General features: G+C 42.7%; 2 protein-coding genes across 3 annotated transcripts; one reads left to right on the forward strand and one right to left on the reverse strand.

The window, feature by feature from the left end:
* The first annotated feature begins 4,159 nt into the window (after positions 1 to 4,159).
* b3galnt2 (beta-1,3-N-acetylgalactosaminyltransferase 2) lies at positions 4,160 to 11,705 on the forward strand. Its single transcript, XM_066696633.1, has 12 exons — positions 4,160 to 4,385; positions 5,367 to 5,490; positions 6,449 to 6,549; positions 7,380 to 7,573; positions 7,712 to 7,807; positions 7,965 to 8,075; positions 8,382 to 8,460; positions 9,079 to 9,262; positions 9,410 to 9,535; positions 9,717 to 9,876; positions 9,987 to 10,043; positions 10,188 to 11,705. The coding sequence occupies exons 1-12, from the start codon at positions 4,280 to 4,282 to the stop codon at positions 10,326 to 10,328; spliced, it is 1,479 nt and encodes a 492-aa protein (XP_066552730.1). The 5' UTR covers positions 4,160 to 4,279; the 3' UTR covers positions 10,329 to 11,705.
* On the reverse strand, positions 11,654 to 18,940 carry tbce (tubulin folding cofactor E). 2 transcript variants are annotated; one of them, XM_066696632.1, is made up of 17 exons: positions 18,664 to 18,940; positions 17,896 to 18,004; positions 17,599 to 17,683; positions 17,162 to 17,335; positions 16,889 to 16,977; positions 16,476 to 16,575; positions 16,271 to 16,373; positions 15,988 to 16,064; positions 15,778 to 15,873; positions 15,466 to 15,530; positions 15,261 to 15,325; positions 14,347 to 14,499; positions 13,928 to 14,081; positions 13,712 to 13,780; positions 13,314 to 13,373; positions 12,801 to 12,892; positions 11,654 to 12,715 (listed from the first exon to the last, which is right to left on the reverse strand). In XM_066696632.1, the coding sequence occupies exons 2-17, from the start codon at positions 17,993 to 17,995 to the stop codon at positions 12,620 to 12,622; spliced, it is 1,578 nt and encodes a 525-aa protein (XP_066552729.1). In that variant the 5' UTR covers positions 17,996 to 18,004; positions 18,664 to 18,940; the 3' UTR covers positions 11,654 to 12,619. The 2 variants fall into 2 exon arrangements, with proteins under 2 accessions (XP_066552729.1, XP_066552728.1); XM_066696631.1 differs by having other exon boundaries at positions 17,896 to 18,033.
* Positions 18,941 to 19,300: the final 360 nt, after the last annotated feature.

The raw sequence follows: 19,300 nt of genomic DNA on the forward strand, positions 1-19,300 counted from the left end.
GCTCTATACGCCACCACAATGGATTTGAAAGAAACATTCAAGATGTGCTTTAAGTGTAGACTTTCATCTTCAATTTGAGGGTAGTTACATCCAAATTTGGTGAACGGTGTAGGAATTTCACCCATTTTTATATGTGTTCCCCCAATTTTAGGGGCTAAAAAGTATTTGGACAAACTAACATAATCATGAATTAAATTGTGAGTTTCAATACTTGGTTGCAAATCCTTTGCAGTCAATGACTGCCTGAGGTCTGGAACCCATAGACATCACCAGATGCTGGGTTTCTTCCCTGGTGATGCTCTGCCAGGCCTGCACTCCAGCTGTCTTTAGTTCCTGCTTGATCTTTTGCCTTCAGTTTTGCCCTATAAATCAAAACAAATCAATCAGATTGATAGCAAAAACATTAGGTGTGGTCAAATCAACTATTTGGTACATTCTTAAAAAGAAAGAACGCACTGGTGAGCTCAGGAACACCAAAAGGCCCGGAAGCCTGTGGTGAATGACCGAAAATTCTTTCTCTGGTGAAGAAAACCCCCTTGACAACAGTTTGCCAGATCAAGAACACCCTCCAGGAGGTAGGCGTATCTGAGTCAACAATCGACAATCAACAATCTGGTCTTCCTGTTTCCTGTTTACATCTTGTGGTAAACCCTCTGTATTTACTCTGGTGAAGTCTCCTCTTGATTGTTGACTTTGACACAATGACAATTGTGTCACTGTCCAAGTATTTATGGACCTATTTAGTTTGAATTCTATACAATTTAAATGAAATACACATTTGATTTATCTGCACTTTGTTATTTGTGACTATTCTCTGAAATGTAGTTATGCAATTGTCATTTTATTATGTTATTATACAATATTTTGGCAACATCTATGAAATTGTTTTGCCACAGTGTCACGCTGCTGTTCTGGTAGGTTTATATTCTGATGTGTAACATTGTTCTGTGTTGTATTCTTCGAGTTCTTTCAAAAAGAGTGGAATTCGGGGATTTTCAGCCCTGCTTTTTCCCCAGAAGCAATCTGTAGTGACAAAGCATGGCCATTGATTTGACCTATTTAAGCAAATCCCTCAAATTCCAGTGGAAAACTCCTAAGTTACTTTGCAGAAAACTAATCTTTTTACCAAGACAGGCTGGGCAGTCTGCATAGGAATGTAAATGGATTTGAGGGGTATTTGCCACGAGGAATAGGTAAACAAAAACAAACGCTACGAACTACAGCTACGAATTAAGCTGTTTGATATAAAAACATATATATTTACTTATACTTTTCAAAAGGAGGCATGGTGGGTGAAGACAAAGACTGAGCCTAAAGAGATACAGTGAAGTTTAAGGTAAATGCTGGGAAAGGAATCATTACATTTTTTACAACCTTCAGGATATGACTGAAAATTAGCAAACAAATGCAGCCGTTTGGCAGCAAAACAATACAGTAGCTGGTTATGGGGTCAGTTGATTCTAAGCCAGAACATCTGACTGCACATCCCCATTGTAACTAAGTTATGTTTCATGGTTTGTGTTTTGGTAATTGCCCTTATTCGAATTGTATTAATTGGAACCAGTACAATTTCACTCAGCCACTTAACCCATCAGGCCAAGTAGAAAACAGTCCCAATATTTAAAAAGCACATCTATTTCTGACCAGAGACAGATACAACATTTTTAGTAGGTCCCTACATAGTTCTCATATTTTGAAGAATTACTTGGAAATGGTTCAGTTAAACAGATACAGTATTAATGGGAACGTAACATCTGCCTTAGTGCTTCACAAACGCATGTTGTTTAACCCCATGCCCTGTGATGGACTTTTCAATTTGGTTTGGTCGACCTCACATGCATAGCCAGCGGTGCTATATTAGCAGCAGAATTAGTGAGTGAAATTAATGTACTCGCAATAATTACGTTACTGGACTAACAGAGATGAAACCACTAGTAATACAGTAACAGCACGTTTCCAAAGGCAATTGTCTATTTGTAGAGGAATTTGGTCAACTTTTACTCCCCCTTATCCTTGACTATTTCCTCTCATGTGTTTCTTGTTGTTTGTGTGTTTTTTTAATCACACAGTGCTTTATTTGTTCTCTGTGGAATTAAATGGCAGTTGTTCATTGGAAAAGCTGAGAGGTGTCTTTGTTGTGGGACTGACTAGTGCCTACAACTGTCTCACTGTTTTAATCAGTGTCACATTATTATTATTATTATTATTATTAGTAGTAGTATTATTATTAGTATTATTATTATTATTATTGTTTAAAAAATTATATGTTACCAGAACATTGCTCTACAGGAAAATAAATTAGATTACAATATATTGCTTCTTGCTACATCTTACTGTTTATAAACAGCTGGCCTTGTCAGATGTATAATCTGAAGTCCAGGTAACAATCAAGGTGATACTGAATGGTTTTGAAGGGGAAAATTTTGCAATAAAATTAAAGACTTTGTTGTCGTTCTGCTTTACTGAACACACAGAGTTCAGATAAAGTCCACCAATGAAACAAAAGTTTCCCCTGAGAAGATTCCTCACTTTTGGTGATTTAAAAACAAAACAAATGATTGCCTAATTAATAAATAATATTAAATAACACACAGGTTTTCACCTCTAATGGCATTCTCCTTCTAAATGCATTGCTTAATTTGGGCATCACAGTGCTGCAGGTGTTTCATTATAAATGTTCATTTTACTACTAGTAAAGCTAAGCCTTGTGTTTAAAACTGTAGCTATGGTGTCAACTTGTGGCCAGAACTGGGCATGCAGAAAGATCGAAGCTCTAGGCCAGGGGTCTCAAACTCAATTCCTGGAGGGCTGTGTGTATGCTGGTTTTCATTCCAACCGAGTCCTCAGTGACTTAATTGATCTAATTGTTTAATTAGCTACATACATTTAAACACCTATCCAGGCCCAGGATATTTTATAAGATACTGTACTTTGAATCAAATGCACTTTTAGACCATCAACTGTAAGATACCTTGCAATATAGCATTTACATATATCAAATTGAATAATTAATTAGACAAATTAAGTAATTGAAGACTTGGTTGGAACGAAAACCAGCATACACACGGCCCTCCAGGAATTGAGTTTGAGACCCCTACTCTAGGTTAACCAAATCATAACAGATTCATCCATAATAATAATAATAATAATAATAATAATAATAATAATAATAATAATAATACACCAGTAGACAGCTAATAATTTTAAATATGCTTGCATTACTTCAACAGTAACTTTGCTAACATGCTAATAATGATGCTAATAGTAAGAGCAGTTGCACCACAACTCCTCTAACTTCCCCAGCTGGTTGATAACTATGGGTCTCTATAAAGGAGTGACATTTAACACTGACAGATCACATGATTGGTCTGCCATATTAAGTTATTTATTTATTTTAAGTCTCCAAATCCCCTTGCTGTACAGGTGAGAAATGTGGCAAACAAAGATAGCTGATGCTCCAGATTTACAGCTGTTCAAGCGGACTGGTCAGCAGCTTGGCAGACAGACTGGACATGTGGGAAATATGAAAACTTATTCTATTAACCTATATTCTTCTATATTATATCCTAAGTAAGGTTGTGCTTTAATTTGTTCAAGACAAGTTGTTGGATTACAAAAACATGACTGCCACGAACTAATCAAATCTCAACTATCAGTTTGCATATACTTATATATTGCAGTATTTATTGATCTGAATGGTGAAACATTTTATAGGATGTAATGATTAAAGCTGATTAAAGCTAATTGGTAACACTGTATGTTAGTGAATCAACCAATCAAAATATTATAAGTGATGGGAAATAAATCAAAACAAGGTCTGACTATATCACGAATGGGACGCCCCAAACCAGAAAGTAACATTTGTTTCCTCAACAGAACTTTCCTCCTAAGCAAACTCACACTGCACACCACTCACGATATTGTACAGTTTGGAAAATACATAGTACTCGTACAGTTATTCAGTCTTATTAATACGGATTGGGAAAACCAACAAAATACATTTAAAAAATCGAAGTGAAGGAGCCAATTCGGTTCAATCCCTTTAATTCGAGGACCAATCACAGCGCGCCACTCCCAGAACTACAAGACCCAGGAGGCATAGCGCCGGCAAGCCCCGCCTTCCCATTGGCTGTACGTTTCGCGTCACCGTGCGACGCGCAGGCAGACATGGGGGACTCGGCGTGTATTACATCGAGGAACTGAGTGGTGCTGTGCAAGTGAATGCAGTTAATAAAGGCAGTTAAGTCACAGGCGGGCGTCTGACACTAGGAGCCTGTCCATGCGAGCTCTGGCGCTGCTCTTGGGCCCGTGTGTTGTCGCGGTCGTGGTGCATCTCTGGCTGGTGATCAGCAGAACCGCGTCGCTCCTGGATCTGCTGCCTCCAGGTACAGTAAAGCTCGGCTGCCCAGTTTTGAACTTGAACTTTTTGTTTCTGCACATCAGAGGAAAGCCGTATTGTGTCGACTGTATAGGTTCGCATCTGCCTCTTCGATTACTTCCATGTATGATGATTTGTATAAGAAAATCTCGTTCTTGCACAGTTCGACCTTGAACCCAGGGAGTTTAGGCTGCACCGGGGGTAATGCTGCTCTAGCACAGGCACAGACCCACGCATATTAAGGTGCGGTTTGTTTCCAGTCCTGTCCGTTGCAATAGTCAGGAGTGTCCCTTGCTGAAGTTGCAGGATCTTTTTAAAGCTGCCATGCACTGAGCGTCTCGGTTGTCCGGCGATCATCATAAATAGGACACTTGGGTGAGTGCTTCATGATAAAAATAATCCTGCTCACTTCAGTTACGCCCACATTAGAGGGTTGTGTTGTGTGCATTTACAGAAGGAGTTTAAAACAGGCTGGAACAGATTTCTCCAACTTGAATCCTAGTATAAAAGACAGCAGCTGCAAGGGGGCATTTCACTGGGGCCCCCCAGTGCAGGAATTTGGACTATGCTGGTGCATTTCTAAATTACCTTAAAAGTGCATCTCAGGAGCATAGTGGTATTCTGTTCTGTGCCAGTCCATGAATAGTCTATCTGCCTATCAGTTTTTGGTTTAATATCTATATATAGCTGTTTAATGTGATGTTTTTTCTCTCTCTCCAGATCAATGATACCATGTACATAGTTTGCCTTTATTCTGTCTGCTATCCAATACTAGGATTGCAATACAGATCCTTCTACATGTAGGCAGTGTTTTTTTTTTCTACTTAAAAAAAGTAAAACTAAATAATCTATACAACAGATTTAAAGTAGTAGTAATAAGACAAAACATACATTAGTGGCAAACATGTAGAGATGGTATATGCTGCACAGCTGAATGAAAAAGCAACAATTCAGACTGGGCTAATTTATTGCACTGCGTCTCGAACAGATCAGTTTCCTTATCGTGAGGTTCTTGTGGGCGTGCTGTCGGCCAGACACCACTATGCTCTCAGAGACGGGATAAGGAATACCTGGCTGGGGTACCTCAGAGAGCATCCTCAGTTCCAGCATCGGTGAGTCATTTTTACTGTGTTTTTTCAATTGTGCTTTCCAATTGAAAATGACAAATCAAATTTTTAGGGCATTCTGTTATAAATTTGTTTGTGGGTGTGGAGGGGTGGTACCCATTTCCACTATCCTCACCCGAGATCAATTGCCTCTGACCTGCCCAGATGCTCAAAAGAAATTTGTGACTTCAGCTTGCTGTGCCCCTCTTCACTGTCACCTTAAACTGGAGCAGCCACACAGATTTGAACAGGTGTTTTTCGTTGGCGAACCACCAGCTTAGCTAGGGAGATCAATATTTCTTTATTTTCTCCTCCTCCAAATGTCTCTCTTTCAAAATGCTAGTGCACTGCGTTCAATCAATCTCCCACAGCAGCCCGACGATGGAAACCATAACTCCACATCATGAGTTATTACCAGAGGGCTGCCAAATTCAAGCCAACAGTTTCGCTCGGCAGCATAATCCGAAGAAATGTAGCGTTTTTGCACTGGCTGCACCAACTGCTGGACAAGTGCAGCCCAGGCCAATTGCTTGGGCCGGCGGATTGAGAGACCGGCCGCTCAAGAATTCTCCCGTAAACCCGTGTTGTCATTGTGACACACGTGGGGCTTCCAGTCCTGGTGTGTGGGAATGGATTGGATCACGGGCCTTTGAAGTCTCTTCTTATTGTTATCGTTTGGTTTATTCATCTTTCACACCGCTATCCCAAGAAGCTCGTTTCCTCTCTCTGTGTAAGCAGCTGCCTTAATAAAACATGACTTGGAGAAATCCCAAATAAGCAATCTGTCTGTTATATTATTCTGTTTGGTTCGATTTTTTCTTGGTATTCTAAACCGTGAGTGTGTATATAAACTGTATACACACACACACACACACACACACACACACACACACACTGTTTAGAATTCAATTTAAAAAGAGCTACCAGGTTTTTGCCAATTTTGTACTATTTTTAACTCCTGCAGTGTGCTGGTGAAGTTTATAATTGGGACACATGGCTGTGCAGTGCCTGAAGAGGACCGGGAGGACCCTTATTCCTGCACCCTCCTCAACCTCACTGAACCAGGTGGGAGCATCCCCCCCCGTTTAGCCGCTTGAATTGGTAACCACCCTGCGCTGTACTCGCTCTCAGTTGGCATAAATAGAGTACGGTTTTAAATCAGGCGTTTATTATCTTGTTCTTTCAACACTCAGATTCATGCGGAAACAATGGGTGGCTCTGAGTGGGTAGTTGTCGTGTTTTATGTGAGCTCTTTAAGCACGTTAACTATGTTGTTTTTAAAATCGGGAGTAGGGTCACAGTGTGTGTTACTCTCAAAGTTAATTACGAACGGGGCTTTTCCAGGCAGTTGTTTCCCACTGACAGGACTGCAAAACCAATGTTTTAATTAGGCAGCAGCTTGAGGAAAAGTCCGCATTGCACTGGAAGACGCATCATTCCCTGCTGCCCCTGCCAAATGAAAAACCTTACTTACTCTCCACTTAATTGGCTTAGGTCTGGAGGCTGGGGGACGCAATGTATATCGCAGTTGAAAAAGCAAAATATAGCTGCTGTTAAAAGCCTTCAGTGATTAATGTCTGTGTTAACGCACTATCAATATATTTTTTGATACGAGAAACAAACCCAGGCTCTCAAGAGGATGGTTTTGAATATATTTTAGTTTTTTTGTAGATTTTTGCTGGTGAATAAGTAGTAAACCTATCAATATTTTAGTCCTTTATATACAATCATAACTATTGGGATTTGCAGTATTGATGCTTAGAGTGCAACAGATTTAGACTTCATTCACACTGCGCACAAATGGGCTGTTTTTGTTTTGTTTTGCAGGCTTGGATATTGTTTTGTTTTTGATCCAAGACTCGGTGGTTCATTGATTTTTGTTTCTTTATCTTAAGTGATTGGACAAGAAATCGAGATCCTAAATATACCTGATGCTGCCGCTCTCATTCCCTTGGAGGCCTCGGTGGTCAGCCTGGACTTCAAGGTCCTCCACCCCGTCGTGATAACCCGTCTGGGGGTGTTTCCCGATGGGCCCAACCTGGAGTTCAGGAGGAACGTCACGGTCAAGCTCTACCAGCTGGATCAGGAGGTGAGACGGCCACAGAATGTAGTTCTTATCTCTGCTGCTCTTCTTCAGAAGGGAAGAAAAAAGGTGCTGCTTACATCATGTCTCGTTATTCTCTTCTGGTTGTACCAATGGCGGCGTGCTTTTGTATCAATGTTTCAGGAAGCTATCGTTACGGCACGGTTCAGCCCTATCAGCTTCGGTGTCAGTGTGAACGGGGTGTGGTACAAGCCAGTGGAGCAGTTCATCTTGCCTAAGGTGAGTCTCCGAATTCTGTGTTCATCATTTTCCACCGATTTACAATCCACCTTTTCTTTTTTAACTTAGGAATGACAAATCAAACGGCGGACCTTCCCAGCCGCCGTAGCTCCTTTAAAATACTAACGGAGGGGGTGTAATTGTGGTGTCCCCCCAGGGCTTTGAAGGCACGCTGGTGTGGGAGGGTCTGGACTCCGACAACCTCATCACTGCCAACACCTCCAGCGTACAGATCAACAGCGGAGGTGGCGTGGTGCGAATTGCGTCGGTAAGTTCTCTTCTGAATACCGGGGCTGTCATTTTATTTTTTTCCATGCTTTCATGATGGGAAAAACAGGGCATTATCCTTTTGAGTCACGCTGTGTGGAATTTTGTCGACTGTGTCTGTATCTCTTTGTGCTTTTCTATTCCAGTTCCTCAGAGTTATTCTGTAGCAAGCAATGAAAGATTGTATTGTTACTTTTACCTCCATTAAGTGTTCATGCAGTGACCTTGACTTGGTAAATGAATGTTACATTTTTCATAATGAATGGCAGGATGTTTTGTCTTGTCTTTTCACATCTGGTCTTTTCAGCTGGAAGAAGGCACCTTACCTCACAGAAGCACGCTGGGCATCCCAGGTCTGGCTGGAGGATTCACTTTCACTATCTATGGTAGGTCTGCATCTCTGGTACATACGTCCAGTCACTCGGACGGTCTGATGGGAATGTGCGGGACCGGGCTGAAAACAACCCAGATTTATATAAAAACATCCACGATTAGGAATACTCCTGTGAATTACGTGTGTATATGAAATTCGATCGTAGGCATCTTTAAGAGTCAACCGATCTTTTCCTTTTCAGAGGTTGAATAAACTTTATTTACTGTTAATTAAAAAGAAATAAACACATGAACGCATCACATTTGTCTTGTGCGTAATGTTATTGCTGTTCTCATCATTCATTTCCTGTGACATAGTACCCAAACTAATTACCTGGATTTACTAAAGTCTGGCAGTGATGGGAGGGACATGGACCTTGAGAGACATTCTTCGGTTCGCTGGCGGCCAACCGATAAACTACATAAAACATGCTCGTATTAAATGATTTTGAGTTTGTCTCGATCGATCACTTTTGATTTTTAATTCCTGTGGGCTAACAAACCATGGACGCAAGACTCCGCTATGAGTATGTCAGTTGTGGAGGGGGGGAGGATTAATTAAGGTGAAGTCTTAGTCAGAGAGGGTGCTGTATGAAATGGTAACGCATGCTGCGTCTCCCCCTGCCTCTCAGACGCAGAGGGTCTGTCTGAGCTGCTGCAGGGGCGACCGGGACGGGTGGAGAGCCACGCTAGGCGGCTGAGGGAGGAGGATGCGGTCCTGGAGCAGGAGAGCCAGCGGCACGGGGACATGGTCTTTGTGGATGTGGTGGACACATACAGGAATGTGCCTTCTAAGCTCCTGCAATTCTACAAATGGTATTATGGCTTTTCATTTTGAATTTTAGAGTGCCTTTGTTAACTATCGAATTTTCATGAATGAGATTCAGTGGGGGGTCCCCATCTTTGGCATAGGGGAATAATAAAAACTAAAACAAGGTTCCCTCTCAATTGCCTCTCCCACAGGGCAGTGAGGAACACAGATTTTGAGCTGCTGTTAAAGACAGATGATGACTGTTACATTGACGTGGACGCTGTGTTAATGAAGATAGACCACAAAGGTCTGAAGAGGAGAAACTTCTGGTGGGGAAAGTGAGTACCACGAACGGTGCTTTTTATGTATGTAGTAGGGACTTAATTAATTATACTTAAACTGTAACACTTCTGCAGCTAAACCATGGAGTATACTGTTTTTTTTAATGTTCTTTGAGGCCGTGTGACTAGTGAGACGGTCCGTGTGCAGTGTTGACAGTTTTCACACGCTCTTGTCCAGTTTCAGACAGAGCTGGGCTGTCGACCGCACAGGGAAGTGGCAGGAGCTGGAGTACGCCAGCCCCGCATACCCCGCCTTCGCCTGCGGTTCCGGCTATGTCGTCTCCAAAGATCTCATTCAGTGGTTGGCAGACAACGCTGGGCACCTGAAGGCCTACCAGGTACTCCCCTCTGCCTAGAATGTATACATATGACACTTTTTTTTAATAAGCTATTCAATTTTTTTTTCATTTTTTTTTTTACGTTTGTGCCGATTTCTTATTCAATCTAGGGTGAAGATGTCAGTATGGGCATTTGGATGGCTGCAGTTGGGCCACGTAAATTTCAGGTACGGACGTTAATAGTAAGTCCTTAAGGGCCCCAGTTTTAGCTGACTGGCCTTTCAGTTTGGTAGAAACAACGATTCTATGTGTCACCTGTGTGTCGGAGATGGTGGTGGTATGCACTGTGACTGACCCTCTCTCGCTCTCAGGACCCGGGCTGGCTGTGTGAGAAAGACTGCTATGAAGACATGCTGTCCTCGCCCCAGCACTCAGCCGAGGAGCTGGTGTCACTGTGGGGCCGGCGGAGAGACTGTGGGGACCCCTGTGGGTGCCCTGGAGACCACCACTGAGTCAGGGAGCAAAGTGCCCGTCCGTGGACAAACCCAGTCACTGCTCTTGGCCCCCTCCAGGACATGAGAAGCTACCAGCTGGAGCATCGGCCATCACCTTCCAAAAGGGGCATCAACTGGCCACCGTGAAAGAACACCCACCCTGTCGATCTACAACCCTCTAGATGGGACAGACAGAAGTGTTGTTTAACTAAACGCAGCCAGGATATCCTCAAGTCCTATTGGCATAGTAAAGCTTGTTGTGTGTGCCTTTTGGGGGGGGGGGGGAAATTAAGTGGATGTGATGTCCCACGATGACTCTCCTTAAAGCCTATTCCAAGGGTATAGGGAGTGATTCTGCCTAATGCTAGTTTCTTGAAATTGAAGTCAATCTGGAAGAAGCTGTGGAAACTGGGTATTTCAGTACTTGATGCCTAAATAATGAATGGGGAAAGGTGCAAAATTGATCTCTTAGAAAATACTTCACTGAATCTTATCCCACCCCCTGATTTCTGGACACTTCCTGGATAGTCATGGGAATGAGCTCAATAAAATATAATTTGTCTTGGTTTGAAGGCAGCATTACTTCCAGTGGTCACAGGAACAGGAGTCCACACCTGCCTTTCTCCATGTTTTCAAAGCTGATCATGCACCTTGCAGCCCTTTGCCCCGAGGCGTTCCCTCACAGGAGGAGGTTAAAAGCATCCGTGCCACAGCTTCTTGAACACTAACGTGAATAAAATGACATTAAACTGAAGCACCCTCTTTTCAAAGCAGCAGCTTTAACTGCCATGCTGCAGCAATCAACTTGAAAATGTAACGCTTTTGAAAATCTCCCTCACATCATTACAGTTGGACTAACGGGGAAGAACGTGTGCCATTAGTTGAAGAGTCCAACCGAGCACATTTAAATCTCAAATTCATGATGCCTGATGTTTCCATAGATGAGCAGTAGATACCATAGTCTCCCAGCTCATCTGATCTCAAGAATGAATAGTCAGCGGATGTCTTTGGGAAAGTATATAGCTGCTATTTTTTTTATATTATATTTTTAATATATATTTAAAAACCCCAGCCCCAATAATTAAAGCTGGTTGTTTTACTATGCTAGACTCCTGTCATTCTGTGAAAGCTGAGATACAGAAAGCCTTTTTTGGAGGGAGATGCATTATATCCACCCAAATTTAAATAAACCCAGTGTAGCCGTATAGTTATTTCATCTAGCAAATGACAGAAACCTTGCTGTTCAACCTTCCTCAATAATATCCAGTCTTCAATAAACAAAAACCCCAAAGCCTCTCCCTCATTCCGTACAATCTGTTGTTCAAAACACAAATACCCATGAATGTATGTAGTAGTTTTTATTAATGTTAATAAATATATTTTTTGGAAACCGTGTTTATGAGCTTTCAGATGTTCCGTTTTTACCGAAACCTGCCGGGTCGATACATGATGTTGGGTCACACGCAGACCTGGGGTAAGACTCGGACCAGAGCACTGTAGCTAAGAAAGTTCAAACTTGCCTAATGCATCATCTCCGCTCTTCCCAGGCAGAGGCACAACACGAACAAAGGGACACATTTCCACGTTATTTGCAGCTCATGATTTGTTTTCATGATTTCTTTAGACGTTTTCAAGCCGAAACAGCTGGATCATTAAAAGCGACCGATACAACATTAAAATGCTCTGATTATGAATAAGCATCAGTGGGAAATACATTGTCATTACAGCACTAGCTCCTTGGCGCACATGCTGTGGTTGTGGGGCTAATTAAAGACTGTGCTCCCATTTGCGTAAACACTTTCTATAGGAAATCAGTGCAGGCTTAATCTATAGTGTCAGCTAATGGTATACTCCTTCCTTGCAATTTAAAGACTCTAAACCTCATGGATGTTACAAGCAGAGCACTACTATTCCAGATCCGTGTTGTGTTGTGTAAGCTCTAGTGCAACTGCTGAGCTACGGGTTGAACAAATAAATCTGTGCATTGTTATGCTAATTCGAGAGTGGATATTAATCCAGCACGAGCTGAACTATCAGCGGGGCGTAACAAGCCTCATTCAGCGGGGACTTCAATAGCCCACTCGCATGATTAGGAGAGCAGGCTTGTCAATTACAGGCTGCTCTGACTACACCGCTAGGCATTTATGTACATTATTCAAACTCGAAAACGCACATGGCGAAACACATTAGCTACAGTGAGCTTCTAAACAGCGGGACTGGATTAGTGCTAGATCCGCCCCAGGTCCGATATCCCCTCTGCCACCCTAGCCTCTCGCCGCCCCAGAGCGCCCAGGGACCACGCTACCCGGTCAGGACCAGCGCACCAGCACCCGGTCTCCGTCTTCGATGGAGTAGAACTGCAGGGGCTTGAGGTCGTTGTCGATCTCGATCTCTCGGCCCTCCATCTGCGTTGAAAGGCACAGGTGATTAACGATCGGCACGATAGCAACCACTAAACTCAATCCATTGCCTTTCCACCCAAATCTCTACCTTTGAGCTGGTGTATGTGAGCTTTAACTCAGAGCCAGGAATCTTCAACAGACGGTACAGCAGCCCTTTGACCTTCTGGATGGTCATGGAATCTAAAAAGGCAGAAGAACACGGGACATTTTTTAGACGCTCTGCATTCCACTGATATCGGACCGCCCCGGGATATGACAGACTTTAAACGGATGCTTTCTTCGTCTGAGCCCCATTAAGAACTGCCAGTGTAATTATGCCTATTGTGCCAGTTTAATCGTCAGCTACGTTAATAAATGAGAACCATCGTTGTCAAGGGCCTGCCATGAGAATAATCGCTTGAAATAAAAAGGATGCAATCAAGCAAATCACACAGTGTATTCATCGTGGGCAGGTGCACACAGTGAAGAGCCGTACGGAGCAGGAGGATGTGGGACTTTGAAACTGCTCGAGATAAACAGGCTGGAGAGCGTGGGATTCTGGGGACTGAATAATCATCCCAGCCCTGGCGAGCGAGAGTTCACTTCACAGAAAGCTATTTACCTGGGAGCTTCTTTTCAATGGGCTTCTTTTCAGTCATATCTGGGCAAATGAAGGTTATACCTTTGGGGAAAACAAAAGGGAAGAGAAATTGAGGAGATGTTTATCCATTCAACTTTAAAGCCATAAGACGACTTATGAAGAATTCTGCATGAGTATCTTTCTCGCTAAGGTCCGGTCAAGGCCAACAGTGGGATATGAGTCCAGGTTGTACATCTTAGAACACTGGATCTTTGTGGTATCAAAATATATATTTCCATGGCATGCAGACATCACTAGACACTTTTCTTAAACATTAAGATGGCCTATGACACAGACACTAACTTGTTTTAAACAGGAAGCAACCCACTTTCAAAAGCGGTCACAACGCTAGACACTGAGAACACAACCAAAAAACATACTCAGCAACTGATTTTTCAGAGCAAAGGGCTGCTGGACTTTCAGTTCGCCTTCTTCCGGGGCACCGTATTCTGTAACACAAAAAGACATTTAAACCGTGACGCTCTACACCGTTCCATTATACAAACTGAAAAAAACGGCAACAGGCAAGAGGCTGAACACAGGGAAAGCATTTCACAGACATCGGTTGAAGGAAGTAGGAAGACTACTGTACTTACTCTGGATGAGGAACTGGTATCGGGGATGTTCTGCAATGAAGGCCAGACTGGGCTTGTCTAATTCTGGGTCGCGATTCCCGCCGGACGCCAACCACAATAAACCAAACATCTTCCTGTAGTCCAGCTCAGCCCCCTTCCTCTCATCTGGAACAACCTGCAGCCCAGAGACAACAGGTTATTATTTTAATATAGAACACATTGCATATAGAGATATATACAGCTGGTATAGAAAATATCCCTACGCCTAATTTGCTGTAACTGCTGTATTTGCTCCATATAGTATAGTTTTACACTTCCTTCTCTGAACAGAAGGCATGTTGGCTGTAGGTCTCGGCCAAGTACGTGCATTGCACCAAGACTTATCAGTAACAGCTCAGTCAAACGGCCCCATGCCAGCCAGAGTTCGCACAGCCTTGTACCTTGGACTTGTTGAGCAGCTGCAGCTGTGCGATCTTGGCAATGATGAGCTGTCTCACGGTCTCTGGGCTCTTCTCCATGGTCATCAGGGGGTTGTTGAAGCAGGACAGCATCTGAAGGCTCTGCAGCTTCTCCAGCTCGTTCACAAAGGACCACTGGGGATTACAAGAGCGTACGCCGCCTTGAGGCTCAGAGATCGACAACGCACAAATCAAGATGTCGTTCTCCCTCCATTTTGGGCTCCGATGTACACAATGACAAAAAACACAGGGCCAACAATAGTGTCTGGAAGGGTTGAACTGTGTGTTATTACACACACTGTCAGCGGCAAATATCAGCCCACAGGGTTACGGCACGAGAGGAAGTTTCTAGGAATGTGACGGAGCTCACAGAAATCCACATCTGTCGAATGCAGATTTTAAAGCATTAAATCTGTCGAATGCGGATGTAGCGTATTTAGTTGTAGGTTGAGGGGCATTTTGTATTTGCCAGTATTAAGGAAAAAAAATAAGCTCAGTCTTAAATTGAATGTAATGGAATACTTTTATTACTATTATTTCACTGTTCAAATTAACAATTGCATGAGTCTTCAGACATTTTGAATTAACTGTTCAGATGCAAAAGTTACAATTTAACATGGTTTCTTAAGTTCTTAACATGTATCTAATACTACTATTAGATATTAGCTGCTGCGATGAACAATCACATCATCCCTTCTCTCTGTAAAACAACATCTGGACCGCACTGAGTGAATGAGCGGACTGACTTCATGCATGTGCGTGTTGCAATGGTAGACAAAACTATTTTGCTACAAATTCGAATTCATTTGGTTTAGTATTTGACGGAGTTCAGATTTGCTAAACATGTGAAGTTCGACATCTGCAAATGCGAACTTCGTCACTACCCTAGACGTTACCTCGGAAATGTTGTTGTTTTCAATTGCCAGACACCTCAATGCAGGGAACATTGCCGTTTTGTGTCCTGCACAGAATAAAACAAGGACAGTTGTTTATGACATATGCAACTCAAATCTACTCTATAGATACTTGATATGAGGACACTTCATAGCTCTGTAAAGTTAAAACGGTAAAGAGAAAACAGCACCCTCTTGTTTACCTTACCTGGAGCCACGTCACTGAACTGTATAGAAGACAGGCCAGTGTTGGACAGGATCAGTCTTTCCAATCTAGGGAACAGCAAAAAAATACATAAATAAATGTGTACTTTCACTCTGTACCACAATTCCTACTACAAACCGATTTCCCGATAGTCTGAAATAGGACATTGATGCCCCGCCGGGAATCAAAAGCAACCGAGTTAATGTGATTGGGCTGGCTGGAGCCATGTCAGGCTGGCAGTAGGATAGGATTTGTGCATTTATACAGAGTAGATATGCAGGCCAATAGAATGGCACTCTGGGTAAACCACCATACCTTGGCAGAGCTGCAATTTTCTGGAGTTCACTGCCACCTGCTAACGGGTTGTGTGAGATATCTAATAAGGTCAAGGACTGCAAGACACTGACAGGCCTGTGAAAATAAGGACATCTGTTAGTTTTGTGGGGTCTGTAAGAAGGAAAGAGAAACAGTTTTATCCCACTGCCTGCACAACATTCCCACACAAAAACAAAAACAAAAACGTACTCTTGCAATTCGGTGATTGTGTTGCGAGATAGATGGAGCGCTTCCAGCACAGGCCACATGGGGGCGCACTCCAAAACCTGTCACACAGGAAAATAGGGGGGAGTCAGTGTCAAAATCTTGTCAAATTGCACTTAGCGTCGATGAGGCAATAATAACACAAGCTTGCGTTGTTTGTGTCAGTGTGTGAAGCGTGCTGGGACAACTTGGCGAAGGACGCTAAACCAAATTAAATGGACTGATTGAAGCCTTGTTGATGGGACTTAATAAAGAGACTCTTCCATACCTGAGACCAGGAGACCCCCGTGTTGCTGAGGACCAACACCTTCAAGCTGGTAAAGGCCGGGGTCAGGGAGGCGGGGCTGGCAGGGATACTCAGTCTGTTGTCACTGAAAGTAAAGCAAGTCAGACAAACAGTCAGAGTCCTAAATCAAGGGATCCTCTGTAAGCTTGTGGTAGCATAAAAGGCAAGGCAAATCATGAGCAAATACCTGAGTTGAAGCTCTCGGAGATTCACAAGCTGTCGCGTAATACTGGCCACATCCTCCCACGAAGAGAGCAAATTCGCAGTCAGATTTAAAGACGTGATTTCTGAGGGTGACTGTCAAGACTAGGTTCGTTTCAATGTATAAAAAATATCTTTGGCATGCACATTTCTAGGAAAGAAGAACCACCAGATTGTATAGCTGACAATTAAACTATAGTATTCAGTAATCATTCCAAAACGTCTAACATTTATCATCACCTGCACAGGAAAACATCAAAACCTTTGCTTTGTTGAAGTGAATCAGCAATCATGACTTGTGCTCACTTCAGGGAATCCCCTAATTTTGTTTCTGATGCGATGCTTATTAATAATTACCGTCACACCAATATCGCCAAGCCATTTAAAGTCAAAGGATACTGGGAGTGTTCTGTCGTATCTGGTCTTCTGGCCCTGCACCGCTCACTTCACATCTTTCTATTGAAACTTCTTCCAGTTTGTTTAGTTGGCTGTTAGGAACAGAAAGGCCAAGAAGCAAATGTTCAGAATTAAAACAAACGAGAGAGAACTCTAAAACTTTGTCAAGACTAACGTCATGACCAGTAGGAATAGTTACCAAGCTAACATTAAAGAACAGAACAGACTGACCAAAAAACATTTGTCCGCTCTAGCGAGCAACAGGGATCCTCGTACCTCTGTTTCTGTGCCACAGAGTCAAAGCCGATCCGTTCCACGGGCTTGGTGGAAATCTTCATCCCCTCCCCGCTGTCCTCCTTCTCGATCTCATATCGCTGCTTCACTGCGGTCAGGAAGTCCACTCCAAAGCTGGCCTTCTTAGGACGGATAAAGGATGCACCGGTAGGATGACTGCAGAATAGAGACAAGGCAGCTGGGAAATTAGAGTTCTAGTTTATAGCACACAATCGCAGCACAGGGTAGGGCCTTCAAAAGTCTGGTTGTGACTGGTCAGTGTCTCCAAAGCCTGGTCCTATAGCACCCCTGTGTCTCCTACTGATCCTTCCAGCTGAACTCCTAACGACGTTTGGCCAATGAACACTTTCATTCAACTATCTGCTTGATTACACTTTGTTATCAATGCCCCCAAAAAGGTAGAGAAAAATGTTATTGACCTGGTATGGAAGTACCGCACTCCCTCGTGGCTCCCGTCATGTTTGCCTCGTTCTGGGTTGTCCCACTCCACACCAAGCCAGACCCCTTGCGTTTCAGAAAGAATACACTCCAATTAGACACGTCCAGGTGGCAATAACCCTACAGCAGGGAAAGTGGTTAAATGCCCAATATAAAGCTATTTTGCCATCCCTGTGGTGACTATTATAAAGCAAATAGTTCGTTTAACAAATGCATTGCAGCCGACTGATTCTGACATCATTATAATGTGCTTCATACCCCGGCTACACAAAGCTCACCTGCGGTAGGAGGTACGTTGCCAACATAGCAGACTGTCCCTCGCTCTCCATCACACGCCACCCGCCTCCCCACCGTCTCGCCCGGGACAGTTTCAGTCATGGAGGACAGCTGGGGGTTAATGACGGTCATTTAGAGAGCTGCAGGAATACAGGAAAGAGGTACAGATTGAACAGATTGAAGGTCTTAGCTATATGAAAATAAATTAAACTAAGATACAAAGAATGTTGGTACCAATAATCCAGTCTAGAATAAACAAATGCATGAATTGACTGCTATGTATGGGAGACACTAAGAAACGTCCTGACCATGGCAAGGTTTCTGAAGTAAATGACCCAGTTGTGATTTGTCTACTGTGAGATTGAAAGGTGACATCTGAACCAATTACAACCCCCAGGTTTCTCACTTCAGGTCTCATGTGACACTTCAGGATTCCCAGATTCCTGCGGTTTTTTCTTGATTTCATTGCAAGAGACACTTTACTATCAGCAAGGCACTCAAATGCAACAGACGTGCCATTGATATCACCTGGTTTGACAGTAATATAGACTCAACTAAGGTGTTACGATCTGCTAAAATATAACCGTTTTGACAGCTAAAAAGGGAGTGGGCATGCATGCATACGTAGGGAAAACGCAGATAAATAGAAGGAGAACCCACACGATTAATACGTTCAAATCAAGTGCAAGGGCTATATAATAACAATGCATTAACATGACAGACAGCTAGCCTTGTAAAATAATAATATTACTTGGCACCAATTAACTTACAGTTAAAGCAGAGTCGAAAATCTAGTAAACTGAAGACAATCTACTCCAATGCGGCTGTCTGACTCATCTCCCAGGGAGGATGACTGCTCCGCCGCCTTATTTCACTGGAAACCGGCGATTTGATCTTCCTTATAGGATGGGTGCCTTCAAAAAAGTAAATTTTCCTTTTCCAAAGCTGATGTCCTTGGTATAATTCACGCTTTCATAAACCCCCCCAATGAACTGTGCATTGTAAGAGCAGGCGTTACCGCTCCAGCAGGCAGTTTGTGTGGCTGTGATGTCATCATTTTGCGACGGTGCATCGGGAAATGAGTCCGACTACACCACAATGAAGCGAGGAAAGGAAATAATAAAAAGTAAGGATTTTAATTATTATTATGATGAATAATTTAAATACTACTATATTGTATATAGTTATATATAGATATATTAATCTTTCATAATATTTAATACAACCATTTTAATAAATTATGCATTCTTTATTTTAGTATACAATAATATAATATAAAGATGTTAGCTGTCACAGTTCAAATAGGGCTTTTCCATTAGTCCATTGCATTCTCTCTCTTCCCTCTTGAATGCAACATAAGAAGCCAACTACAGGTGTGTATTTGAATTTGTAACATTATAATATTGT

This window comes from Amia ocellicauda, chromosome 23 (genome assembly GCF_036373705.1).
Source record: "Amia ocellicauda isolate fAmiCal2 chromosome 23, fAmiCal2.hap1, whole genome shotgun sequence".
NCBI classification, from domain to species: domain Eukaryota; kingdom Metazoa; phylum Chordata; class Actinopteri; order Amiiformes; family Amiidae; genus Amia; species Amia ocellicauda.